At 42.0% G+C, this 27811-nt stretch overlaps 1 protein-coding gene across 2 annotated transcripts in view; it reads right to left on the bottom strand.

The window, feature by feature from the left end:
- The window catches only part of mdn1 (midasin AAA ATPase 1), a 55652-nt gene that overhangs the window by 25327 nt on the left and 2514 nt on the right, over positions 1-27811 (bottom strand). For both annotated transcript variants that reach the window (XM_084952295.1, XM_084952296.1), the window contains exons 6-47: positions 27543-27752; positions 27026-27157; positions 26538-26641; positions 26207-26321; positions 25368-25546; positions 24323-24404; positions 23496-23591; positions 23240-23352; positions 21646-21794; positions 21427-21487; positions 18035-18246; positions 17840-17943; positions 17615-17759; positions 17422-17518; positions 17062-17175; positions 16509-16656; positions 16242-16349; positions 15568-15719; positions 14717-14895; positions 13599-13807; positions 13236-13382; positions 13010-13151; positions 12801-12935; positions 12164-12302; positions 11044-11176; positions 10577-10707; positions 8672-8810; positions 8122-8236; positions 7388-7648; positions 7105-7302; positions 5691-5899; positions 5491-5613; positions 5164-5361; positions 4597-4704; positions 2742-2930; positions 2058-2147; positions 1697-1960; positions 1344-1608; positions 1047-1206; positions 778-894; positions 318-526; positions 84-232 (exon numbers count right to left, since the gene is read on the bottom strand). In XM_084952295.1, coding sequence (XP_084808421.1) covers positions 84-232; positions 318-526; positions 778-894; positions 1047-1206; positions 1344-1608; positions 1697-1960; positions 2058-2147; positions 2742-2930; positions 4597-4704; positions 5164-5361; positions 5491-5613; positions 5691-5899; positions 7105-7302; positions 7388-7648; positions 8122-8236; positions 8672-8810; positions 10577-10707; positions 11044-11176; positions 12164-12302; positions 12801-12935; positions 13010-13151; positions 13236-13382; positions 13599-13807; positions 14717-14895; positions 15568-15719; positions 16242-16349; positions 16509-16656; positions 17062-17175; positions 17422-17518; positions 17615-17759; positions 17840-17943; positions 18035-18246; positions 21427-21487; positions 21646-21794; positions 23240-23352; positions 23496-23591; positions 24323-24404; positions 25368-25546; positions 26207-26321; positions 26538-26641; positions 27026-27157; positions 27543-27752 — 6330 coding nt within the window. The remainder of the gene's footprint in view (positions 1-83; positions 233-317; positions 527-777; positions 895-1046; positions 1207-1343; positions 1609-1696; positions 1961-2057; positions 2148-2741; positions 2931-4596; positions 4705-5163; positions 5362-5490; positions 5614-5690; positions 5900-7104; positions 7303-7387; positions 7649-8121; positions 8237-8671; positions 8811-10576; positions 10708-11043; positions 11177-12163; positions 12303-12800; positions 12936-13009; positions 13152-13235; positions 13383-13598; positions 13808-14716; positions 14896-15567; positions 15720-16241; positions 16350-16508; positions 16657-17061; positions 17176-17421; positions 17519-17614; positions 17760-17839; positions 17944-18034; positions 18247-21426; positions 21488-21645; positions 21795-23239; positions 23353-23495; positions 23592-24322; positions 24405-25367; positions 25547-26206; positions 26322-26537; positions 26642-27025; positions 27158-27542; positions 27753-27811) is intronic.

The raw sequence follows: 27811 nt of genomic DNA, 5'->3' as shown, positions 1-27811 counted from the left end.
AGGTAGATAGATATTGATTCCTATACAATATGGAGAGATCGATAGAGAGATATATCTTGAAAAAAAAACATAAAAAAAAATACCTTCTGGTTGGCAGAATTGTGCTGACAGAAAGAGTAGGCCTCCCCACAGGCATGCTGCAGGGCGCTGGGCAAATCCACACCTCTCTGTAGCTGGCAGCTCAGCAGAGTGGCAGCATGAAGAAGAGAAGCCACTGATGAGGCTGGGGAGTCTAACAGGCAGAGGCCAAATGCTTTGATAACTGCTACAGACAAACCGAGGGCTTATTTATTTATTCTTATGCTGTTAGCACTTACCCCAGATAGCAGATTTAACGGCCTTATGTATTTCAATCAGCAGATCACACACACAGTCCCCAGTCACCCCAGCAGTGTGAAGCAAAGTCTTTAGGTCTAGTGTGTCCCAGCACACAGCTTCGTGTTCCCCTGGAATGTAAATCTCCACCCCTCTGTTCCTCATAGCTCTGGAGAGCTCCCCGTGCACAGGATCCATGGTCAGGAACAACCTGGGAAGAAAAACAAACAAACAAAAAAACAAAACACACATATAAGAACTGTTGATGAATGGTAAATGGCCTGTATTTGTATAGCGCTTTTACTAGTCCCCCCTAAGGACCCCAAAGCGCTTTACACACACAGTCATCCACCCATTCACACACTGGTGGAGGCAAGCTACAGTTGTAGCCACAGCTGCCCTGGAGCAGACTGACATTAGTGAATGCAACAAACCAGTGAAAGTTGTACTTTTTTATACTACCTGAAGTTAGGGTGTGGGGTGATTTTGGGAGTGCTCCCATCTATGACACCACGTTCGTTGATGACGAGTGATCCACCAGGCTCCAGCAGAGCATTGAGGCGATCCAGCACTGAGGCACTAATTACATAAATGCACAATCAGTGCAGTTGGTTATAGTGTTCGTGTCACGGCTGACTTTTATACAACTACAGTTCTTGCTTCACATTTCACAAGTAAAAAATGTTTAAGATGAGGGAGAACACAGTTACACATAAGCTAACATTTCTCACTTGCAGAAGTTGACGTTGTCCATAAGCAACCAGTCGCCAGACTGAAGGGCCTGGACGAGCATACCATCCAACCACTCAAAACCTCCGTTTGTCCAGCCGTCCTCCAGCTGAGCCAGACGCTCCTTCAGCAGCGTAAAGTCCATCTGAAGCTTGGACATGTCTGAGGACAATACATGTAATGTTACAATATTTTACATACTTGACCAGCAAAAAAACAACAACCAAAAAACAAAACAAAACAAGACACTTGAAACTGTTCCCTTTATATTTTGTCTGTACTCAATAATTGGTTGTTACCAGTGAACACTTTGAGCTTGGTGTTGAGTTTCTGCAGCAGGAGGATGATAACCTCCAGCTTGTTCAGTGCCTCAGAGTTGATTGTTCCTCCAGTTCTTTGCAGTCCTTCCTGCTTCAGCCAATGGCAGAACAGGCCCCATGTCTGCAGCAAGAACTCTGTGTCCTGGATGCCACCATCAAGTGACATCAATCCACGCCTTATTACCATGGCAACTATGTAATCTACACTCTCCAGAACTTGCTGCCACGGGCGCATGATATCCACCTGCAATGAGGAAAAAAGGGAAAGACCGCAGGTTGACGTGGTCTGCTATTTTCAGGTTATAAACAAAGACCTGAGTTCTCAGTGTCACCTGCTCAAAGCCTCCCAGTAGCTCTGTGGTGTCCATGGCACTGTTCATGGCCATGATTCTGAGGCGATGTCCAGTCAGTAGAGAGAGCAGTCTCACCAGGCTGGTCTTTCCACTTGCTGTGGGGCCGACCAGTATGGTCATCCAGCCCATCTCCACACACTTCATCAGGGACTCCAGAGGCCTTAAGCACTGATGTGTGATGGACAGCGGTGTGTCTGGAGCCACATTGGCTCCACCACTGCGATGCAGCACAGAGTAGCCCACCTGCAACAGCAAATGATTGGAGGGTAATTTGCAAACTATGATTTGAAATGAAATAAAACAATAAAACAAGTTTTATGGTTTTGACAAATCAACAAACCTGTAGGTTGAATGGAGTGATGTGGAACTCTCTGGGGCCGCAGTAAGGCTCAAAGTCCTCCACAAACACCTTCCTGAACACAGACAGCACCTATACGGCACAGGAGGAGGTTCAGTATTGCCACTGGTCATGAACTAAAGTATAACTGACTCCCAGTACCCAATAACTGAGGTGTGCACAACTCAGTTCAGCCACCAGCAGCACAGTTTCCAACATGCTTCTGATAAGAGGTTTTTGCAGTGAAAGTCCTGCCATATTGGAGAACAGTCCTAGCCCCTCCTGACATGAATATCACCAAGCCAGCCAACTTGGTTTTAAGCTTCTGATAAAATCACAGTGGAGGTATTCCAATAGCGATTTAATGTTCTTTTCTCTCCTTATAGGAAGTCAAACTGTTGTAGTCCGTAGGATATCGAGATATTTCAATAAGAGGAAATTCAAACTTGTAGTGGGCTAAACACAAACCCTTGTAGAACACCACATTTAACAGATTGAAAAGTCCAAAGTTACAGTTTCAGTACACTTGGCTTATGACAATGGAGTTTGCATGTCTTCAGACGAGGAAGCAATGTTTTGCGATTCTAAATTGACTACAGATCTGATAAGGAAAGTGCACTTAAACTGTATGTCAAACTGTCATTCACATACTTAGCCGGCTATGAAAAAGCTGGTAAAACAGTTTACCTGAGCTTTATCAGACTCTGTTCTCATTCTGTCAGCATACACCAATGCCACATGCTGGCCTGGGTTAAAAAATCCAGGTGCTTGGTCAGCCTGCATAAGTTGACACCAACGGAACAAGTCACGCAGGTTGAACTCCCAGGGACTTCCTTTCTGACCCCAATGTCTGTCTTTACACACTTCCTGGACAAGCTGTGGAGAGAACACATTAAAAAAATGCATTAAAATAAAAAAGTACCCTTCATGCTTTTCTTTATATTTTGTTACATACAGTGCACATACATTAATGCTTTTGTGCATTAAAAATAGCCAAAGTTTAAATAATGAGGTTAAATGATGAATGGTAAATGAACTGGAATCACCCAATGTGAATTGGGTGCACTATCCATGGACTGTCAGTGTGTAAATGTTGATGACAAGACCCAGCAACAGCACACTCTTTAAAGAGTTTACTTGGTTGTTAAAAGGGATCAACTCATGTAGGAGTGAGCAGTTTAGCCACTGCCAAGTTGACGTAAGCATCTGGTGAAGACCCATACTTTGGACAATGCCTCTATCTGGCAATAGAGCTCACTGCTGGCAGACGGGCACCCCCTGAAGTGGAGCGGACAGTGAACACGTTACCTTTGTGGGACCATAAAACCAGCTTTACATGCTTTCCAACCTGGCGCTATGATGCAGAGTAAGCAACTGAAAAACGCGACCCACACTAGCACCTGGTGACCAAGGTGTAAAATAGGATTTTCAGTCCATCACGGATGGCGTTTTCTCTGGTCTGGTGATGCATTATACCTAACACTCTGTCATGTCAGAGATCCATGTCATATAACTCTAACATAACAGGAGGCTTGTTTATGTTACTTGATATTTCACAGAGACAAAAATGGTTTTGGAGTTTGAAATTCTCAAAACTGGACGACAACATCCAATTCAGAAAAGAATTCAGCAGATCAGTTTGTCTAGGTTTTCATGGCGGTATGCTTTAGATAATTCTGTTGAAATGTAAACCTCCACACAAGCCTGGAACCCTGAGCACTCAGTAAAGCGGACTGGATGGAGGGAACGTATTGATGTGGTGACACTTACTGCAGGGTGTCCTCTAAAAAGAAAGCGTGCAGGAAATTACTGCCAGACAGTGCAATCCTGGTTTCAGCAGAACAGGTCAGGTTCATTTGAGCAAACTTTCATTAGGTCATCATGTCTTTTAGCAAGCAATTAGCCCACTTTTCCCTTAAAGCCTGAAGAAATGCACTGATGGATTTTGGCATAGACAAAATATAAGCATGGATCCATGCTAGCTTATCAATGGCACCCTGCTGGTGGCAGGGTAACAGCATGGAGATGTTTTTTGACCTACGCTTTGGGTGCTTTAGTACCAACTGACCATTGTTCACATGCCAAGCCTACCTGACTGTTGTTGATGAACGAGACAATGGTCTCTGTCCACAGTGGACACATATTCTAAGGGTTGCTTCTAGCCAAGTAACACATCAAGTTGCAAAGCTCAAATCACTACAAACTAATTGTTTGACCATGAGAACGAGTTTGCTGTGCTCAAATAGGCTACACTGTCAATCCAATACAGCGTCTTTGGGATGTGGTGGAACGGCAGATTCGCTTCATGGATGTGCAACCGACAAATAACAACCAACTGTGTGATGCTATTATACCAATATGGACCGGAAACTCTAAGGAATGTTTCCAGCGCCTTTTTAAATCTATGCCACACAAAAATGAATCTAGTTTTGAGGCAAAGTGAGTCCAACCATGTTCTAGCATCAATGAAGTAAGTAGATATAATAAATGTGCGGAAAACCTAACAGAAACCAACAAAATAAAGGAAAAGAGAAAAGCATACCCTGTTACTGAATTCGACCATTTTGATAACAATTTCCTTGTCGATACTGGGAAAAATCAAGTCTCCTATGAACTCCATGTCCTTGCTGGTGAGCTGGTCCACAAAAACCTGGGAAGACAGGGCCAGATAAGAGTTCATGAAAAACAGCAACCAGAATATGAATGATGGAGTAGCTCATCTGGCTGATCCATCATAGTTCAGAGGTCATTTTAAGGTTACTTTGTAGAATTGGAGTGTTTTACAAAAACTGCCTACATTATTTTTGCACAACTACACAACTTTTCTGAACAGGCACAGATGTCACCACTGTAGTTTTCACATGTTTATGGTGTGATAAGCAATCACAGTGACTGAAATTATTCACAAATAAAAAATAGCTGAAACCTGACACACCAAGTCTTCTTTTATCCCCTGCAACAAGCACATTATAAAAATCTTACTCTTAATTTTTAAGTGGATCTGGTCAACTAAATAACTGTCTATTAAGACTATTCTACCGCCTATAAAAGCTTTTCTATGAAAATAAAAAAATAAATAAAAAAACAAAAACCCTTAATCAGGTCTTACCTGAGTGAATCTGTTGAGGAAGGATTTGGGCAGCCCCTTACGCCCGCCACCTTGAGTGAAAGGGTTCTGGCATCCAAAGATCTTCGTCTTGTCATGCTGTACCTGAAAGCTCATGGCCAGTTCTGGAATGTAGATCTCTGCTCGGTGATCAAAGCAGGCATTCAGGCCTTCCAGCACTGACTGAGAGGCCAAGTTCAACTATGATGGAAAAACACCAATAATACAGCTGATCAGTCTAATCAGATTGTTTGGAGTTTGAAAAACGTTAGAGCAAAACTATAAAATCAGTGTACAAAACTGCAAGAGTGTCAGAAGAGTGATCCCTACCTCGTCCAGTACCACCCAGTGCCCTGCCTTCAAAGCAGCCAAAAGGGGGCCATCGCGCCATGCAAACTCTCCTCCCTTCCCACCCTCCACTGGGAGATCTGTCCCAAATAAATCGGTGACATCCTGCAGAGAGTGTATGTCATCATTACCAGAGGCTTTAGAGTCGAGTTCAGAGCACAGTGCTGAGCATGTCAATTTACCGTTTGCTCCGACAGGTTGATTCTGACCAGATGGTTTCCAGAAGCTTTTGCTAGTGCAGCCACCAGGCTGGTTTTTCCCACGCCAGGTGAGCCCTCGAGTAGCACAGGCCTCTGCAGCTTCAGTGCCCGCAGAATCCTCTGAGCATTCACTGCAGTGGTGCCTGCTGCAATGGCGTAGTTTGACAGGTTACGGCTCTCGGTGTGAGCCCCTGGAAACAAAGGCATTATAAGACATTACGCAAACATCAGTGAACTCATCACAAGCACTTAAACAGTTGTATGTGTGTTATCATGGAAGACAGGTCCACTGTACACTATCGGTCAAAAAGTTATTCTAGTTATTTATTACAATTCAAGTCATTCAAGTCAAATGAATAGCTTGAAATGGTACAAAGGTAAGTGGTGAACTAACTGCCAGAGGTTAAATAAAGAGGTAAGGATACCCAAAAGTGTAAAATGATGTACATTTCAGAATGATACAAAAATGGAAGACAGTCAGTCCATCATAACACTTATAAATGTAGGTGTTTCCTACAGAGAAACTGCAAACAAAGTCAAGGTGTCAGTGAGTACAGTTTCCTTCACCATTAAAAGGCACTCAAAAACAAACTCTGACAGGAAGAGGTTTGACAGACCCAAAGACATAACTGAATCAGAGGACAAGTTTCTGGGAGTTAACAGCTTGCATTGTCCAAGCTATGCCAGAACTGCCTCAGGAAAAAGAACAAGATGGTAAGCTTGAAAACATGGAGTGACCAGCACAGTCTCCAGACTTAAACCCCATGGAGATGGTTTGAGATGAACTGGACAGAAGAGTGAAAGCAAAGAAACCTACAAGTGCTACACATTTATGGGAACTTCTGCAACAGATATGGGAAGAACTTCTACTGGTTTTTATTGTAGAAAGAATGCTTTCAGCTGTTATATCTGCCAAAAGTGGTTACTTTGATGAGTCAAAAGTTTAGAATACATTTTGGTCTATAAATTGATTCCTCCAATCGCTTATTTGTACTATTCTTTCATTTCAGAGTGCAGTGAGACATCAAAGCGGCATCATTTTCAATAAAAAAAACTGGAAAAATGGGGTGTTCTAAAACTTTTGACCGGTAGTATACATGAGCATGTGTAGTTTCATGTAAAGAAAGTCTTTGTAGAAGTGGTGCAGAACAGGATCCACATCTCGGAATAAAGCAGCTGTTCTAGAGCGGGCAACTAGCCCTCTATGGGTGGACATAGAGCTACTGCATCACGCTGTACTGAACTTTATTGCACTACAAACTCAGCTTGAATTAGATGACACACTTTTCCCAACACTGTTAATGATTAATAAAATTAAAAAATGGTGTGGATATGTCCAGGCTATTCTAGCCCGGTGATTCCTTAATAGTACATTAAGGATTCACTAAATGTATACCTAATGCGATGTAGAAGGGATCAATGCCAAAGAAATCTTCTCCCCACTGAGGCTCCCGTGGCAAATTGCTGTCATACACTCTCAGGGCATCCATTACATCCTGGTCCAGCTTGGTCATCTTGCTTAGTCTCTGCTGCAGGAAGCTCAAGCACAGACGACGAGCAAGGAGGACACCGTCTGCACAGGAGGCTGTGGTCCCTGCAAAGAAGCCAGAATAGATCTACCAACAATTTCTTTCAGTGCCAAACTTTCAGTGGAATTTAAACATAAGCCGTCAGCTCACCTGAGCCAATGCCATCGATATAAACGAGGCAAGCAGCGTGGATGAAGGCAGTAACAGTGTCCAGACGCAGGTCCCACTCGGCTTCATCTTCGTCTTCAATAGCTCCCATGGTCATGAAGCTATCTTCATCCCGCTCGCACATAGCATTGAGGAAGTTGACCCATGAAAGAATGTCTCTAACACTCAGGATGCAGCGGCGGCCAAAGTCTTGCTGTGTGAGCCACTCGATGAAGTCCAGCATTAGCTCTGCAACATCCCCACCTGTGTTCAATTAAAAAGTTATATTCACATTGAAATCAATCATTTTAATTATCACCTTGTTTAACATAACCTCTAATGAGAACTCAGTGGCAACAGCACACTATGGAAATTCCACATCTGCTACACAACTCGATATTCACTCTGGTTTTTAGCTCTTCTTTAGTCTCAAACTTCTGAGAAACGGGTATCTCTTTAAATGCTAAATAGTCTCCCATGTTCTAGACTCGAGGCTCTAACTACACCTGTTATACTGCTCAACAAAGTGTGTATTACAGCTGTCTTTTTTTAAATGGTGCTACTGCTGGTAACAATGTGGAATTGTGGGAACAAACCAGAAGAATAAAACTGAAGTTATTAAAAAATAAATAAAAGGAAACTAAAAAACATCATACATGGTTCATAACATAAAAGTCAAACGCTTTTTAAACTATGCACTTGGTCATTTTAAACCCGGCGAACTGTAAATGGGTTACCATCAAGAGAGAGGCCTGAGCGCAAGTTGTGTTGGATGATCTTAACCAGGTCACTGCGATTGTTGGTCTGAGGGCACCAGATCTCTGTGAAACGATTTCGTAAGGCTGGAGAGAGCTGTGAAGAAACATACATGCACAAGTATAATCAGATAACACCAATGTAAAGTTCCATCTCACACCTTCAGCACATAAATAAGTCCATTATCATGACTTTGTGTTTCACCAGCCACTCTAGGTATAATATGTGCAATGTACAATAAAAGGCAAAGTTTAATGTGTGTGACAGATCTGTACAACAGGTCTAATTTCTGCAATATTCAGATATTTTGTGCAGTGTAATGCTGCATAAAATATGTGTGGTAGGTTTAAAATGTTAAATGCGTGTTTTCTGGGGCTGTGACTTGCAACAGTTCACGTGGTTTGTTTGTGTCTTCTTTGTTTTTGTTCTATTATAAATGTGGAAGCAGCTATTTTGTGCAGCATCAAAGTCTAACAAAAACTTCCCTATAGGAAAAACAGTAGCTTGTACCATTTTGCATCATTTCATCACCTCTTTCTTGCCAAAGTCTCCTCCAGGGTTCATGGTGGCGACCAGACGGAAATTTGCAGCTGCTTTTATCAGCTCCACGTCACCACGATCTCCGCTGCCCTTCTCTGCCAATACAAGGGACTTCTCCGTCTCCAGAACACTGGTAGCAAACAAACACACTATCAAAGGTCAAAGCTTGTGCAGTGTTTTTAAAATTAAATGTTGGCAAGTTTACGCTCAGAGGAACTTTTCACATTCCAAAAAGTCAATTCTGTTCATTTCCTTACCTGGATGACTGAGCGTGCATCAAGACATAACTTTTCTTATGTACCAAACAAGTGAACGCTACAACTACAAGCAATCGAGTGCAAATACAACTTAAGGTTGTATGTTAACAATGTTAACTTAAGACTCTTTGACCAACAGGACTCAGAAAGCTTGGGTCAACAACTCTCTTTCGGTTTCTGTTCCACCTCCACTGGCTCCCCCCAGGGCTGTGTGCTCTCCCCCTGCTCTTCATCCTCTACAGCGATGACTGCAGATCCACACAGCCCAACTGTCACCTGGTGAAATATGCTGACGACACAGTTCTCCTGTCACTGCTGTCAGGCCCCTCACAACACCACGGGCCCACTCTTCAGGAGTTTGTAGAGTGGTGTGACAGCTCCAAACTTAAACTGAACGTGAGCAAAACCAAAGAGATGGTGGTGACCTTCTCCAGTAGGCAGAGGGATCTGGCTGCTTCAGTCACCACCACCATCCACGGGAAACCAGTGGAGGTAGTTGAGGAGTACAAATACCTGGGAACCATCTTTGACAACCTCCTGAAATTCTCTGCTAACACAGAGGAGATTCTCAGGAGGTGCCACCAACGGCTATACCTCCTTAGGAAACTCAACTCCTTTGGAGTCAGCACACCCATCATGATGACTTTTTACTATGCCTTCCTGGAAAGCATCATGGCCTTCTCCATCACCTGCTGGTTCCCCTCCCTCAGCCTTCAGAACAGGAACAGACTGCAGCACACTGCATCAGTGTGCTCTAAAATCATTGGCCTGCCTGTCAGAACGCTGGCACAGGTTTTCAGCCAACAGGCCCTTAGACAGGCAGCCAAAATCATCAACGACCCCTCTCATATTCTTCACCCCGCATTTCAATGGCTCCCCTCTGGGCGACGCCTCCACTGCATTTCCTGCAGGACTGAGAGGAGGAGAGCCACCTTTGTCCCCAAAGCCACTCTGCTTTCTAACTCCAGCCGATAAGATCATTTCCCACACCAGAAACATAAACTACACTCTTCTTATACTACCAACACTTTATTCACCTTTCAGTCACTTTAATTTCAAAACTGTGTAATTTTAAAACTGTGTATATACTGTATATTCTGTGTGTATTTATCTCACTCTTATTGCCTGCTTATGCCCTGTCCTTATCTTCAACGTCATGCTGCTCTGTTGTATCTTAATTGCCTCTTGGGGATAATTAAAGTCTTTCTGATTCTGATTAAGGTATAATATTAATGCTATTTGTGAAAATACCCAAGATCCCAACATATCACTATTCTATCAGTATAATAAAGACATATTTATTCTGTTATGATCTTGCTAACTCTAATTTTCACAAAGCATTTTGGGCCACTTGATAAGGTTTTTTGTTTAATTGTTTAAGTTAATGTGTTAAGTACAAACAGCCTCCTATATAGCAACTTTTCAGTGGCAGAAAAAAAAAATACTGATAACTAGGTAAACTTCAATTTGCAGCATGTATAACATTCAGAACAAAATACTGCAAAATACTACTGTACAGTTTTTCTGTTTTCTAAAGCATCTAAACAGTTTTCTTCTTTTATTTTACTTTCTTAAGCTGCAGGGTTGTTGACCCTCAAGATAAGCGTAGATATGGAACATGTATATTTTGTGTGGGTACCTGTTGAGTCTCTCTAGGACAGAGTCGTCTGCCAATGAGATTTCATCCATGAGGAAGACACTTCCCTCCTTCATGGCTTGTACCAAGGGCCCATCATGCCACTCAAACAGTCTGCCGTCCTCCCCGTCATTCTACAGACATGCACAAATATTTAGTTTAGTTTAGAAGTTTGTGCTTCTACACTACTAACCAGGATTTTCTTTATAATGTATCAACATCAACACAAGTCCAATTTAATAATAAGAATTTACAGAAATGCATCACAGATGTATAATAATATATATAGAAATATGTAGTTAACTTTCTAAGTTAACTAACTAACCCGCCCACCCCACCCCAGTTGACATGATGGGGGCAAGAATCTTTCCACTTTTTGAATGAGATGAACAACTTTCAGTACTGTGGAGAACATATTTTCCTCCACATTTTGAATATCACTAGCGGCCCCAGTGAGGACTTATCACTACCTGATGTGTATGTCTGACAGGCCGGAGTCCTCCCAGGAAATCAGATGTCTCCATGTGGAGGTGACAGTTGACTGAAAAGAACTTCTGTCCAGCCAAAGCAGCAAACAGCTGACAGATGGTGGTCTTTCCACATCTGGTGAAGGAGCAGGAGCACATACAAAACACATGACATTAGACATTTATGTATAAAAAAAAACGTATATGCACAGTAAACATGAAGACATGACTCTCACAAATCTGTACATTATGGGGTTGCTATAGCTCAGGAGTTAGAGCTGATCAATCAAGATCCTGAACCCCCAAGATGCTCCCCAATGTGTTCAGTGGATGAATGTGTGTGAATGTAAGATAGAAAGCACTGAAGTGTAGGAACAGAGACTGACTGGAGTTGCACTTTCAGACTGACTCAATTTACTTGGAGTTCAAAAACTACCTGGTATGTCGGTATATCATCTAATGGAAAGCATACGTGAGAACCCTAAAACCGGTTCTAGTGGCTCAGCATGGGGAAAAGAATCACAAGTTATTTCCATCCTCTACACTATGAGTACACTGTTTATCTTTCTTTATATTATAGACTATAAAGTTTGTATGAAGGTTGAATTCAGTGAATTAATCAAAGCATCGTCATCTCTGCTACACCTGATGTATATCAAATTATGACCATGGGCCCCACAGCCACACACTAGTCTGTACTTTGAATCCATCACAGTAGAGTCTTTTAAATAACACGATTAGTCTACCTTTGGTTGTTATACACCACACTTCGCAATATGAAAATAGGATCATCTTTCGTGTATTAGGCCCATAGGGATGTGAAATAACAAGTCCCCTCAAATTTGTTCAAGCGAATATAACAAGTCTGTTTTGAAAATTTGAGTAGAAAGTTCAGATATTTATTTAACCTCCTGAGAGTTTAGTATTTTGGTCTAGATAACCCAAAATGTGATGTCCACATATGTGGACGCCAGGTCCTAGGAAGTTAAAAATATAGAGTGTAAAAGTAAAAGGTTGTCAGAAAAAAAAAAATACTCTAGTACAGATACCTAAAAATTATACTCAATTAGAGTTAAAGTATTTCATTACTTCCCAGATATTAAGAATAATATCTTAATATTACCCTGTGTTTCCTACAAGCAGGACAGACTCGCCAAATCGCAGCGCTCGCCCGAGGAGCACAGCCAGTCTCCTCATGTCCTGTGTCCACACCACATGTCGGAACTCCTCTGGGACTCCAGCAATGCTGTCGATGAAGGGACCTGTTGAGATCATCAAACAACACAACACTGTGTTGATCACGAGCTTAGTTAAAACGACTTTTTTGTATTCTAATATAATAAGCACAGTACAACAGTAGTCGCCTCAAGGCAGCGGTTGCTGTGATTTGGCGCTACCCATGTACTCCACCCATGTACAGAATACTGGTTACAGGCTTTCAACATCATACTTAACTCTGTTCACTGTATCTGAATTCTAAATGTCAGTGCATGAAGCAGATGCTGCAGATTTTAAGCAAGTGTATATTACAGTGACACCTGCCATTGTTTTTACAAACAGATAAAATCAGCAATGTTAAGTATTCCATGTCAACTAAAATGTTAACAGTTAACATTGAAACCTGAGAGAAAGTGCATGCAACTTGAGTGCTGCTATCATTAAAGTAATGTAAGCAGACTAAACACTCATTAAATACTAGTGCAAAGTAAGGAAAGTATCATCATTGTGGATGAAAATGTCATGAAATACGTTTGACTCACTGAACTGGCTGGCAACCTGTTTCTGAGAGAACAGATATTCCGGGTTCACCGTTCGTTTGAAGTGCTTCTCCAGGATGGACAGGATGATGACCTCTTCTTCAGGTTTTCTCACACGTCCTGCCAGAAGCATATACCCTGTCGGGGAGGGAAAATTTCAATTTAGGGTCTCTGTGTGGAAGTGATTTAACGGGTTGTTTAATGAGCCTCACCATCATCTGCTAAATGCTGCAGCCAGTCCCGAGAGGCCTCTGCCTGTTCCTCCAGCCTGTAGCGGTCCGCCCAACGGAAAAGATCTCTAAGGGTGATGAAGCCCTGTTTGCCTGCAAACACTGAGGATCCTTTGCGCAAGGACTGTAGAACAATTAGTCAGGATCAACGAGAACAGGCAAGTAATAGAAAGATACGAGTAGATGCGAGAGACAGTGCAACACTTACCTGAAGGTCTTGCATGACTTTCACTAGCTTGGTGCAGTAAGATGGGGGAAGGCTGCACCTCTGATGAAGGATGATCTCCAGCTCTGCACTGGGAAGCTCATCAAAGTGTAGCTCCACAAAGCGATTCCTAAAAGCCCTGGAGAGCACCTAGATAGTGTTGCATAGAATTAATATATATATATATATATATAATGAATACACACGTTCTGCCAACTTTTTTGTGTGTGTGTGTGTGTGTTTTTTTTCCATAAAAAGGCCTGTCCGTACCTTTATGATCATGTAAAATCTTCATGATTTCTATCCAAATAATATTTCACTTCACAGCTACTTTATCCATCTTCCTAAGCTAAAGGAATGCTATACCTTTCTACCACCGTAGAGACCAGGGGGATTCTGGGTAGCAAACAGCATGAACCTGGGGTGAGCACTGATGACTTCCTGAGTTTCAGCCACAAAGAGTTCTCTGTTGTCGTCCAACAATCTGTTGAGGGCCTCCAGAACATCAGTGGGGGCCAGGTTCAGCTCATCTAGGATGATCCAGTAGCCTTTCCTCATAGCATCAATAAGAACGCCTTAATCAAAGACAAATAAAATTAGCCATGTGGACTGGGGCTGAGCTACTTCACATTAGCAGTTAAGGTAATTAACTGTGATTCTCATTTATTAGCAATTTTTATTCTCTGACAGTTTCCCAAATGGTTTGGATGCTTTGTGAAATAGAAAGTCTTGATTTTTATTTACATTATTCAGCTTTTTCAGAGGAGGTCTTGAGGGAAGATCTATAGTAAGCCTCTGGATACAGTCCAACCTCACACGTGTTGCACAAATTTACAGTCTTTTGTTACCTCGTTTCAGTTTTTTCCCTTTTACATGTTGCTTCCATCAGATTCAAAATGACAAAGTATATAAATGTCTCAATTTCAACATCTGTTACCTTTCTTCCATTTTACAATAAATATAGTTTTAAATTATGAAACTATAAGTGTTGTTTGTTTTTCGTTCACACTTCATTTTATTAAGCCTTACTTAAAAAACTGGGTATTTACATACAGAGAAAATCTTTCAAGTTTTCAATGCATTGATTTGTTTCTCTTTTGCAAGTCACATGGCTGCTTCACTCTTCATTGCTGTGGGTTACTCTTTACAGGACAACATAATGCAGCTTCTTTTTTTTTTTTTGCACAAAACACTGCCATTGGGACAGGAAACAGAATCGATAGGCGTTTATCTTTCCTAGTCTTACTGACCATTACAAGTCGCATTTATCTATACAGTGCTTTATTCTGCTCACTTTAAGCTCCTTCTGTCCCATAGTCTCAGCCAATTAAGAATCCCCATTTAAACCTACATGCATGTGTTTGGACTGCACGAGGAAGCTTGAGTAACTAGACAAAAACCATGCAGGCACGGGGAGAATGAAAAAGCTGATTCCCTAGAGAAAAGCCCCAGGAGTCATGTAACACTATTTTAAATGCTCATACCCTCTTTAAACACCAGCTTGCCCCGGTCATCTGATGAGTAACAGCCAATGTACTCCTGGACATCGGTGTGCTCATGGTTGTTGATTCTCACACACTGGTTCCCGGTGGCAGCAGCGAGCCACCTGATCAAACTGGTCTTCCCCACAGATGTCTCTCCCTGGATCAGCACTGGGTGAGTCCTGTAAAGCCAAAGCAACATTCGTGACGTTATTTCCTGACTGTATGAAATTAACCTTAAGAGCAGCTAAGTGGTGAAGGATATCTGAGTTATAAACAAAACCAAACAAAATGCTTTGAACCTTTTCTGTTTGTGACAACAGAATACATTGAAGAAGATGGAGTCAGACTCAGGAACTTTGTGCTGTGAGGCAACACTACCAACTACTGGCCGCCTCCTGTTGCACACATATTGTTCACATTTAAAGCCTGTAACAAACTGGTATGATTTTCAACTCAAAAATCTTTATAGTTGTGATATGCACTGGCCCCAAAATTCTAAAAGTAAGAAGTGATGTCCTCACCATTCACATTTAAGTCTGGCATGTTAATGTTGCGTAGGAGCAGAAAGGAATAGACAAATGTATCCCTTTGGAGAAACACAGGAAAGCTGATGGCTGAATCACAGCTCTTTCTTTCCACTGTTATAAAAAACATCAAAGCCTCCTGTTTGGTAGGCCACTGACTGCAGGGCAATTCAGTCCAACCACAGATTTGTCCTGATGCACTCTGGTGCATCCTTTACTGAAGGGCCTGAATTAGCTCTGTCAACATGAATATCTAGAGATTTATAGATGAAACCATTGATTCAGGGGGGAACAGTGTACAAGGGGTCAGATTGGGTGATAGCTCACCCTGCAGACACCACTCTGGCAAGGTCGCGAAGGTTCAGCTTGACTGAGGGAGTGAGAATGTAGCTGGGGTCGAGACCTGGTTCCATCTCCCCCTGGGAAACCCAATAGCCTTCCATTTCAACACAGGGTCGGCCTGAGGGTGCCGGGATGGACTGTAGGAAACACAGCACACAAAGAAAGGTTGCATATAATAATATATTATACCTCCGTATCACTTTGCCCTAAACTGGTAAATGGTAGCACTTTTCTACTCTGAGCACTCAAAGTGTTTTATACAACTTGCCTCATTCAGCCATTCACACAAGCACTTTTTGCTATGAGCCTAATCTATCTAACATTCACACGTTCATATCTTGCCCAAAGATATTTGGCATGCATGTCTTGTATCAGGGATCAAACCACAAAGCTTCTACTTAGTAGATGGCCTGCTCTACCTCATGAGCTACAACAAGTCACTGTTCAGAACTTTAAAATCCATTTTAGCTCATGCTGAAAAATGAAACATTTTTCACATTGAAAGCTTATTAGAAAAGAGAAAGAGCACATATGAAGTGTGTTGAAAGTGATAACGTCTTTGGTTTGTGGTATCTTCATCTAAGATTGTGTGTGTATGCATAAAACACTTTTTGGGGTTTTCTCATTATTTTTTTAAAGCACCTCTGATGAGATCTTACTTGTTTCAGACACTTTATGTTTCCCATCAGGATGTGCTGACACACCAGTTTCTGGACCACAGGGTGGGAGTTTCTGTCCAGCTGAGTGAGGAAGCTCAGGCAGAACCCCTGCACACAAGACGTAGTTGAAGAACAGGTATAACAAGTACAAAAACATCAAACCTTCAAATACTAAAATAATAATAATGATGATTAGAAACACAGGGCATTAAACAAAACCGACCATTCTCAATATGACTACTTATAAATAAGAGATCTGGTTCCCACCTCATAAAGTGAGCGCTGCACGTTGTTACAGGGGTTTAGCGCCACATACTTCAGGGCCCTGCACAGAGTCCGCAGACTGTAGTGGGGTCTGTGGCCCCTCCCATCCACCAGACGTGAGCTTGCTTCCTTTCGTACTGTCAGGTAAAAGCTGCAAAGAAATACATTTGACAAATAAGCCATTCAGAAGGTAGTGTAAACCTACAGCTCACACACACTTACATATATATCCTATCCTAAAGCTAAAAGTGTCAGAAGGACCGAGGGTGAAAAAACAACAATAAAATGTAACAGCAAGCTTGTAACGCAAGCATCTATGGCACAATTTGATTATGATGAAAGTAACTAACCCAAAATGAGTAAGGATGTTTGTTTGATGACTGCACCAAAAACACAAAAGGCAAACACGCTCTTGAAACTACACTCTACCTATTCGAGTCTACAAAGCATCAACAAAGAAGGTATATTGTTGGATGGTGTACAAAAGAAATACACTCGTTCAGCAACGTCTTTAAAAAACGATCTTTTAAAAGTTCAAGCATTTATAAAAGCAAACCTTATAATGCCACTGATGACACTTCGATGTGGATTTAAGCACTTGAGGTAATCTGAAATCAGGATCCTCAGGTCAGCTTCATTCTCCAGCTCCTCCACATACAGCTCAGTAAACCTAAGCGATACATACATACAGAGCTTTAGAAGTGAAGCATTGTTCCCATTTTGGAATTAATTCTCGTATAATAAAGGAAGGAATATAGAACATTTGATCAAAAACATACACATGCTTACTTAGATTTAAAAATATTTGTATAGAAATATACATATAATATATAAAAACAAATACTTTTCGATCAGTCGAGCATTATGCCTGTGGCATAAAGCTTCTTGCGTAGTCTGCAGCGCTGCATAGTCTCACCTGTTTCTGAGGCCCAGAGGCAGGTTCCTCTTCCCAACATCAGTAGCTGGGTTCATACAGGCAAAAAGCCGGAAGTCTGGGTGGCGTACTAGGGGCTCTACTCAAAAAAAACAAACAAAAAATTACAGAGTTCTAGCTTTGGAAGTATTTAATGAAGGCTTTCAAAAGGGGGCAAGGTAATGGCAGTCCTCACCGGTGTCTCCACGATCCAGCAGTACTAGAGATCTGGTGTTGCCCTCAAGAAGTCCACTCAGACACTCGAGGGTCTCTGCTGCTGCCAAGTTGATCTCATCCAGCAGGATCCAGTGGCCCTTCTTCACTGCCTGAGCTAATGTTCCCTATAAAGCAAAACACACAGGTAAGGGTTACCACGCTCGGATCCAGGAACATATGTGGGGTTATTTTTTTAAGTCTTTACCTCCACAAAGGCAAAGACCATGGCTGTCTCACAGGCCCTAATCTGCTGCTGGGTCTGATTAAGTTTTGAAGCCAGTGCCTCCCACTGCTCCTGCAACAAAGCAGCTGCACGGACACAAACACGCACACACAGGAAAACGTCAGTGTTTTACTCTAACACAGCCGGTGTAACCATGTAGTAATTCTGAAGCACTACCATCTGATTTCTCTTGCAGCTCCTTAGTGAGAGCAGACTTGCAGACGTGGTCCATGAGTTTAAGCAGATCCTGCCAACGCTTGCCTCTGAAGCAGGTTTGCACGTGTCCGAGGAAGGTCAGGTTCTGCTTTCTCGAGTATGTCTGGGAGAACAGGTCCTCAAAGGCCTCACGCAGAGGGAGCAGGATCTGCTTTATGTCCACTGGCTTGTACCTGTTATTTAAAAGAAAAAAAAAGAAAAAAGTTTAAGCTAAGAAGAAATCATCAAAAGAAATTACTGGGACGTTTTGGGGTTTTTTACTACTTAATAGAGTTTGGCACCAAAGTGTTACCAAAAGAATGACTTAAAACCAGTGGAAAAGATTTATTTTTTTATTTTCACAATTTGGGTTTTGTTCTTTGCTACAACTAAAAGATTGATATATCCATTCGTATTGAGAATATGACACTGATTTAAGCTCTAGTCCATCCAGTTTTTTCCTTGATAACCTGCAATAACCCATAGTGACATTCCACTTCAAGAAGCCAAACCTGAGAGAGGTCAAGCAGGTTGTCAAGGCAAGTAGAAGTACCTCAGCACCAGGTCCAAGTGGAGTCTCCTACATTGTCTACATCAAGTGCCCCAGACTCCATCAAGGTTAGCTGGAGGATAGGAAAAGTTGCACAGCAGTGGAAATATGAAGAAGATGTCACTGAACAATTTGGAATCGCCTCACTCCTCGACTTTGAGGGGAAGACATTCTTTAGCTTTGTTGCCAGATACATAGAATCCCTTTTAAGCAATCCATATATCGACACTGCTTCAGCGCTCCATGGGTATTAGATCATCGATCAGACAGGAAATGTCATTTAGCTTATCCAGGAGGGAAATGCTGACCTTGCAGTTCTGCGATTTGACCTTGCCAATGCTCATGGGACAGTCTCACACAAACTGGTGGAAAGCACACTCATTCAACACATATTCAAGACAAGATCAGAAACCAAATTTTGGACTATTACAGCTGCTTCAGTTACAGTAAAGACAGCTGGACCAGTAACATCTGCTTTCTATGTGCTAGATTAGGGAATAATCATTGGGTGTACCCTCTCAGAGATTTTGTTTATTTTGACCATGAATATGCTTGGCCCCACTTTGGGCCCCCAATGAGGGCTTTCATGGACAATCTGACAGTGATCACAATATTGACTCCTGGGATAAAATAGATCCATCAAGGTCTCAAACACCTGATCAACTGGGTATAGATGGACTTTATGACAACCAGGTTCTGATCTCTAGTTGTGCAGAAGGGCAACATATGTACTAGGAGAAGTCCAAATTCAATCAATACCTGGGAAGCCAATTAAGAGGCAAGGCCTGGATGTATAAGCATGGCATCCCGCCGTAACTCCACTTTCCACTGGTGGTTTACCATGTCCCACCATTGTGGTGGGGGCCTTTGAGAAGATTATCAAGATCCTGCACAGGTGGGTTGGGTTTTTTCCTGCAGTCTAACACTGCAAGTAGCCTTTCGAAGGAATTCATGGATATTCAGGCAAGTGCTGTTGCTGTAGAGAGAGTGTCTTTGGCTAGCATAGAGGTGAGGAAAAGCTGGATGTGGAGGGCTCAGGAGGGTGCTGATCAGGTGGAAAAGTGGCTGTGACACAGCCAGCTGGTGGGGACAGTTGCAGTAGGATGGGCAGGACCTGGCAGCACCCCAAGAACTCAACATGTCAGTTAGCCCAGAAAGAAATCCAAGCATGGGGGGAGAAGGATGCAGGATGGTTGGGATGAAAAGCAAGGAATATGGAATAGATGGGCGCAGACAATAGACCAGAACATCTTGTGTTCAGGACTATTGGAAGGTCAATTCAAATCAAGGTTGAGTGAGTGAACGATGCCCTCCCAAACCTAACCAACCTTTCCTCCTGGGGCCCGGCAGAGAACTGAAAATTATTAGCACATGTGTTAAGCTGTTAGCTCTGGGAGAAGGGTGTTATTAGTGGCACCCTGACTAGGTGCTGAGAGTTATTACAGAAGATATCAGCAGATCTCTCAACAGGTTACACTAGGCAACAAAGCACTATTGTTTTTGTCAAGGCTAGAGAAAAAAGAAACAGGATACAAGAGGACTTCTGACAACAGCTCAGGCCTGGCAGTTGGAAGGCTAACCTAGGGAGACAGCTCAAACTCCCTGACACAGTAGTTGTGACAACCAGGCCTGACATATCATCGAGGCAGGTGGTCCTGCTGGAACTGACTGTACCCTTAGAAGAATGCATTGGAGAGGTATTTGAGAGGAAGAGGGCCAAGTATGAGGAGCTACTCCATTGATGTCAGCTGTCAAGGTTTTGCTAGCCAGTCTATTTACTAGGTCGTCAAGTTACTTGAGATCAGAGGACTGCACAGCAAGAGAGCCATCTTACCTGAGAGGCTATCAAGATATGTGTGAAAAGGCAGGACCCATGGACAACACAATTTATTTAGACACAAGCTGGGGACTAACCACGCTAGCTAGGTCATCAGGGTGAGGATGTACAAACAGTCCTGAAAGACCCAGTGACAACCCATTATATCATTGATGATGTATCTAGGACACACTGTAGGGTGTGCATTAATAGACTTTGAGATGCCTCTACAACTCCAGTCAAGAGCCGGTTACTCTTCATCATACATAATGCAAAGACACTATCAGTAGTCTTCATGGATCAGTAGAAGAACTACTGGAGGGACTTAATCAGATGACTGTTGTTGTGAATTGCAGCTATTTACAGTGCTATGATAAAACATTTGTCCACTTCGTGACTTTTTTTAGCATATTTGTAATACTTGGATGTTTCATAGCTTCAAAAAAATGTAATATTAGAGAACGATAACCTGAGTAAATACAAATATTGCATTCTTAAATTACGATTTCATTTACGAAAGGGAAATGAGCTATCCAAGCAATAACAATAATAATAATAATAACAATAATAATAATAATAATAATAATAATAATAATGGATTGCATTTATATAGCGCGTTTCTAGGCACCCAAAGCGCTTTACAATTCCATTATTCATTCACTCACTGGTGGAGGCAGCTACAGTTGTAGCCACAGCTGCCCTGGGGCAGACTGACAGAAGCGAGGCTGCCATATCGCGCCATCGGCCCCTCTGGCCAACAACAGTAGGCGGTAGGGTAAAGTGTCTTGCCCAAGGACACAATGACCAGGACAGAGAGAGCAGGGGGATCGAACCGGCAACCTTCCAGCCATAGATGAGCTTCCCAACCCCCTGAGCCACGGTCGCTCCCACAATGTGAATGACTCATTGCCAGTTGTCACGAACACTTGACTGCTGTTCTTATCTATATAGTTTTAGTGACAGAGTATTATTTTTATGCAATTAATGCACATTTGCTGTGTGACTCACCCTCCAAGCAGATCTGCGGTATCACTCTGCTGGTTCATGTTCACAACCCGCAGCCTGTGTCCTGGATTGAACAAACAGGAAATATTTCAAATAGGATGAACCATTCACAGAGCTTTATGGAGATAATTGGAGTTTAAAGACATAGTGACAGGGGGAGGGAGGGTTCAAACCACCAGTGAGCCACAGCCAAGTTTTATCTTTGCGCAAACCTGAGCTCACCTGTGATTCTAGCTAGTTGTTGTACAGTAGAGGTCTTTCCAGTTCCAGTCTCCCCCACCAGAAGAACCGGCTCTCCCTTGGCCACACACACTGCCAGTTGTTCAAGTAGCACGGCAGATGGTCGTGTAGCAGCAAATGTGTGGTTCTCCCTGTTTAAAACAACACATTAACAGTTAATATTTGCACATTGCAGAAAAACAACAAAAACACTTTTTGTGTCAACACTGAATTTAATGTTCACCCACATAAACACGTGGATGCAAAAATATTACACTTTTGCATTCGGCCCTTATATAACTGTTGCAAGAGCCTGGTTTGCATTGCCGTCTTGGGTGTCTACTTTTCGCAGAGGATGTGGTTGTGCTGGTTTCAAGGTGGTGGCCTCCAGCTTGAGTGTGAAGTGGCAGAAATGTGAATTAGCACTTCCAAGTCTGAGGCCGTGATCCTCAGCCAGAAAAGGGTGCAGCACCCACTCTGGATGAGGGATGAATTAAACTCCCCTCCACTTGATGCAGAGGAGTTTAAGTATCTCTGGGTCTTATTTACGAGTGAGGGGAGCGGGAGATTGACAGATGGATTGATGCAGCGGTTGCAGTGATGTGGACCCTGTACCGGTCCATCATGGTGAAAAGAGAGGTGAGTTTAAAAAAAAAAAAAAAAAAAAAAAATCAAAATCAAAAATCAAAGCTCTCAATTTACCGGTCGATCTATGTTCCTGCCTTCACCTATGATCTTAAGCTCTGGGTAGCAACCAAAACACCGTGGTACAAGCGGTGGAAATTTTGAGTTTTGAGGGTGAGAAGCTCAGCCATCTGGGAGGGGCTCAGAGTAGAGCTACTACTCCTCCACATCGAAAGGAGCCAGGTGAGGTGGTTCAGGCATCTGACAAGGATGGCTCCTGGGTGCCTTCTAGGTGAGGTGTTCTAGACATGTCCCCCCGGACCAGTCTCAAGATACCCTGGAGAGATTACAGTCACTTTTCCATTTGTACCTACTCTGGTCGCTCACCACGGTTTTCCCTTAGGTGGTAGCTTTTTTAGTACGTATCCCACTGGGGCCCCGAGCAATCTCGGATGATCACATCAGTGGATTAGCTAGTCACTTGATGAATCATGAAAGCATCTCCTTCATGAAAATCAAAACCTTTTGAAACCTGGCAACAGGGAAATCGCCGTGGTCCCCAAGTTTCACAGAAAGCCACAGACCGAGCAGGTATAACATCACCTGGAAGTCCACCTATGTCATGGCGTTCAAGTCGCAGACTAATTACATCACGGGACACTTGACCATGTTGCTATAACCACCCCACACACATTAGGTGGTATTTGATCGTAATGGAAAACGAGTCAAAGTCGCATCCAGCCAATCTGAGTAGGAACTAATGAATAACAAGCATTTTTTTCCTTTGATAAATAAAATCATCATTTACATACAGCATCTTGCTGTTTTTAGAAGTCATCTACATCTAATATTAAAGTCAGTTTAATGACCTGAAACATGACAAAAATAAATCAGAAAAGGTAAATACTTTGTCACAGCACTTTATATCGTGGAAACATAGAAAGGAGTTGCCAGAGTAGGATATCCCACTTACACACTCAGCTGAACTGCTTCAGTCTGTTTCCGAATCAGAGTCACTCTGCCCACTGAGGCCTCCAGCTCAGTTAGCAAGATGCCAGGCTGATACATCTGACAGAAGTGCTGGGCCTGGAAAAAAGCAGATGCCACAAATTAAAAACCAAGATTACAGTTAAATTGGATTTCAGTGGCATCAGAATGGTCCTCTATCCAAATCCGAAACATATGCTTCAAACTGCTTTTATTTACCATAAAACTGTTCACTCAAATACCTTCTCTCTGGAGATGTTCAGTTTGCTTCCAATGATCTCAGCCATTCGCAGCCTACTTTCGGGATGAGACAGCATAGCTGTGAAGCAGTCGAGAGCCTGAGGGAGACAAAGACCAGAAAATGACTCAATTCACAGAGTAGCGCTTTATAAAAAATGTGGTTAATCACAGCCAATTCATTATTAAACAAGGTGGTGCAATCCTTTTCCACACAGGGCCACACGGGTTTCTTTCTTTTCTTTTTTTTCCCTTAATGATAAAACACCCTCATTTAGAAATGTACTTGCCTTATCTTTTTCTAATATCAAAATTTGTTTCGTGATCTAAAACATCTCAGTGTGACAAACATATAAAAAAAGAAAAAAAAAAGAAAGAGGAAATTAGGAAGGGGGCAAATACGTTTTCACACCACTGTATGTCGCATGTAGTTAGCGATCTAGTTAACTGTGTTCCTATGATTTTAGCCAAGTAGTTAGAGAAACAACTAACTACATAGCTATGGAACAGGGACAATTTTGTCCTGCCAAAGTAGGAAGATCACCAGTACTCTTGTTCATCTCATCTGTCCCTTTCATGCCGAAACTATCCAAAATGTCTATTGCGAACAACATCCTACGATTCAGTTACTACACAGTAAATGATATATTCTCATTTTCATAGTCACTGCATAAAAAAAAAAAAAAAAAGTGTTTCAAGGCTGGCTCTGGAATACGTGGATCATCAGTCTTGGAGGTTACAACCGTGTATTGGTTTCTATGGTAATATCGTCTGGCATGTGTATGAATGAAACATCCATATGTGATCATTTTCATAAATCGAATTCACTGACCTCTAGGAAGACATGTTGTGCTGTAGCTGATGAGGTGCAGTCAAAGTTGACGCTGATTCGCTCACACCATTTCAGCAGGTCCCTGTAGAGTGATAATGGAGAAGTATCCAGAACATATTTTTTAGACTTCTTATCTTTCTAGCCTGATTTCGGTTGTCACTACAGACACAGGATCACAAATTTTCACCCATCTACCAAACTAAAAGAACGTGGAAAGAACACAGAAATTTCAATCAGCACTTTAGTGAGTCTGCTTTTACTTAAATGCACTGATGTGACCTGATGAATCTGTGATTCCAGTTTCCTGCTCTAAGGACATTTTAATCAGTAAACTATGGATCGCAGCAAAGAGTTTATTGAAAACCAGTTCATCACATGAAGACTGAACTGCAGATTGGATGGAGGGGATAATGTGATAGATTTAAGACCATAAATTCCATGGTCATGGTTCTGCGTATGCCCCAAATGACTGCGATGACAATACAGCTTTTGTGCATTATAGGCCAGATGTTCAAGAAACAACGTATATTAAAACCCAATGATCCTATATGCAGTGATTGATCTTTAATGATTTAAAACAACAACTGGGTGGCACAGGTTTTCATTTATTTTGGATTTTCTCTGATCTACACACGGTCAAAAGTATAACATACTGGGTCAGAAGTATAACCCACTAACATTTAGTTAAATGTCACCTTCAACAGACACTGGGGGGCTTTGGTAAGTCCACTGCAGAACCTTAATGTTAGCCTGCTTTGTCTGTTCCAGAATCAGTTTTGATGCGCTGCAATCATTGAAACATCTAGTTTTTTGTTTCAGCTGTCGGGTTGGGGTGAGTTGGCTTGTGTACCTTTAAGTATGTTAAACAACCGGTGTACTTTAATTAATAATAGATGGTATTAAAACTGGCAGCCTTAGTCACCAGTGGATAAAATTCAGTGGAATTTGATGTTTTCAGTGCCACAGGTCAATTTGCTGTGTTGATTAGAATTTAAATGTTAGACAAAGGAAAAAGGAGAAGAGAGAGCAGCGAGCTGGGGCTCACCTCAGTGAAAGCGCCCTCAGCTGTGTGCTTTTGTCGTCAGAGTTGTGCTGCTGGCTGTTGTCAGGCATTGGAGGGCTGTTTGTGTCCAGCTCAGAGTGTCTCTCCCCAGTCAGCTGGCAGAAGATTTCCAGGAGATGGTCTGACACCACAGACAGCCTCGGATATCTACTAATGAGCACCTACATACACGAGGGATAGGATCAGCTTGAAAAAGATACTACAGAACTTACAGCAGGAATGCACGATGGAGAAAAAAAAAAGATTTAGGATTTTTATACTGCAAAAAAACAGATTAAAACCCTGTAGCAAAAACATCATTTTTGACTTGCTGACCAGAAATCTTAAGTTTGTCCCTAACTGCAGCAGAAAAGATCATCTCAAAGTTTCTAAATATCCAAATCGATGAAAATATACAGGCTTTGACTCCTATGACTTCCATGTGTCCGAATATCATGCAACTTCATAAGTAAAAGGAAAAAAACGATGCTTGCTGCTGCCCGATTTAACTTGCTTGAATTCCTCCTTGGTAAGGTGCTAAATGTGTTTTTAATTAAACATTTTTAAAGACATCCCTCTATCCAATCAAAAAAAGTTGTGTGCGTCTTCTAGACACAGCAAGTCCTTTTAAGAACAAGTACGGTTTCATGAGCGTGAAGGAGATACCAAGGGATGGACCATTATACAAGGAGAGGAGGAGTTCCGTTACTGGTTAAATAAAACACTAATTGTAACACTAAAGCTAATGTCTTGTTTTAGAATACAGGCACATATTTTTGCAAAAAAAGGGAATCTACTGTTGAAACCACAGTGAAGATAAACATGAAAACCCTCCCAATCACCTTCTTCAGCTCTTCTCGTGTCATGTTGCCCATTTGCAGCTTCGTCCAGTACTTGTCCAACAGCACTGCATGGGAGTTCTGGGGTCTGTGCCAGCTTCCACCACTACAATACATCCTACAGTCCACAAAACACAAGTTACTTGCTACTAAAATCTGACAGGCCAGTGTTCATTGAAACATGCATTACTCTTTAGTACATCTCAATTGTACATACAGTTTGAAATGATTAACCGTACATAGGATTACACATCCCAGCGTCACAAAGCACATGTGACAGGTTCAGTAGTCATATCAGAATTTCATATCCTTTAACAAATCGCTGTAGTCTGACCTTCTGGTTGCAAAAAATTGGAATCCAGGCGCAACATCAATGCAGTCCTCTCGTCCCGGAATCATCAGCTTTTTATTCTCCATCAAAGGGAGGAGCGCAGATATCTGAGAGAGAGGGGAAAAAAAGAACTTTTTAGGGCTCGTTTTTTTCCTTGCCAGTGACAACTCAGTGGTGTAACGGTTAGCAGTGTCATCTTGACAGCAACAACTTGATGGCTCAAACCCCCGACTGGAGAATTTCTATGTAGAGTTTGCATGTTTTCCTGCGTGGCTTTTCTCTGAGTACTCTAGCTTCCTCCCATAATCCAAAGACATGCACGTTAGGTTAATAGGTGATCCTCAACTGCCCATGGATGCTGGGCCAGAATGAAACACACTACCAATGTAAAATGGGACTTGTAATCTTGAGAACTTTGTTTGGATGCTTTATAAATACCAGTCCATGGTTTTCAATTTATTCACATTTAAAAAGGTAGGGTATTTACTCACCACATCCAGAGGAGCATGGTCAATGTCCTCCAAGAGGATCCACTGGCCTGAAGACACAGCTTGTGTTAGTGTTCCAGGCTGCCATATAAACTTCCCTGGTATATCAGTGCAACGGTACATTCCCAGGAGCACCTGTGATATAAAACAAGGACATTTTGAAATGTTCAGCCTTCAGACTAAATGAGTTATTAGAAAACTCAAAAAGTTTGTGAAACTAGAAGAAACACCTTCAATTCAATTTTATTTATACAGTGCCAAATCACAACAACAAGGTGCTTCAACAAAATATCATCAAAAAAAACAAAACAAAACACAACATCAACAAAATATTGTGAATATTACATCAACAGTGGCCAGGACGTTCTGATTTGAGTACATATGGGTGCAAACCTGCAAATCCTACAATTCTGACAGTTTGTAAAATGTTTGTTTTATATATGAAATGTCAAATATAATGCTTCATCACTTCCTATAGAACCATAAGAAACAACATGTTTTTTCCTTTTATGTCTCTCACCTTGCTGTCAGTTTGATCCCCAAGCTGCACCTTGAGGATCTCCGTAGTTTTGGCATGTCCGGTGACAGCAGCCATAAACTCTACCAAAGCAGTTTTACCGCATCCAATAGGACCCTCGAGCAGTACAGGTTTCTGAGAGGCCACGGCCAATGCCAGTCGTCTCAGATTGCGGCAGGTTGAGTCAACCAACACCAGATCCTTTTGATTAATCTACAAGTAGAAACCAATATTAGGGAAAAAAAAAAAAAAAAAGCAGAGACAGATATATC

The sequence above is a fragment of the Perissodus microlepis genome, chromosome 15, assembly GCF_051167445.1.
Source record: "Perissodus microlepis isolate ML-2025 ecotype Zambia chromosome 15, ASM5116744v1, whole genome shotgun sequence".
NCBI lineage: Eukaryota > Metazoa > Chordata > Actinopteri > Cichliformes > Cichlidae > Perissodus > Perissodus microlepis.
This window is presented reverse-complemented; position numbering and strand designations above follow the sequence as displayed.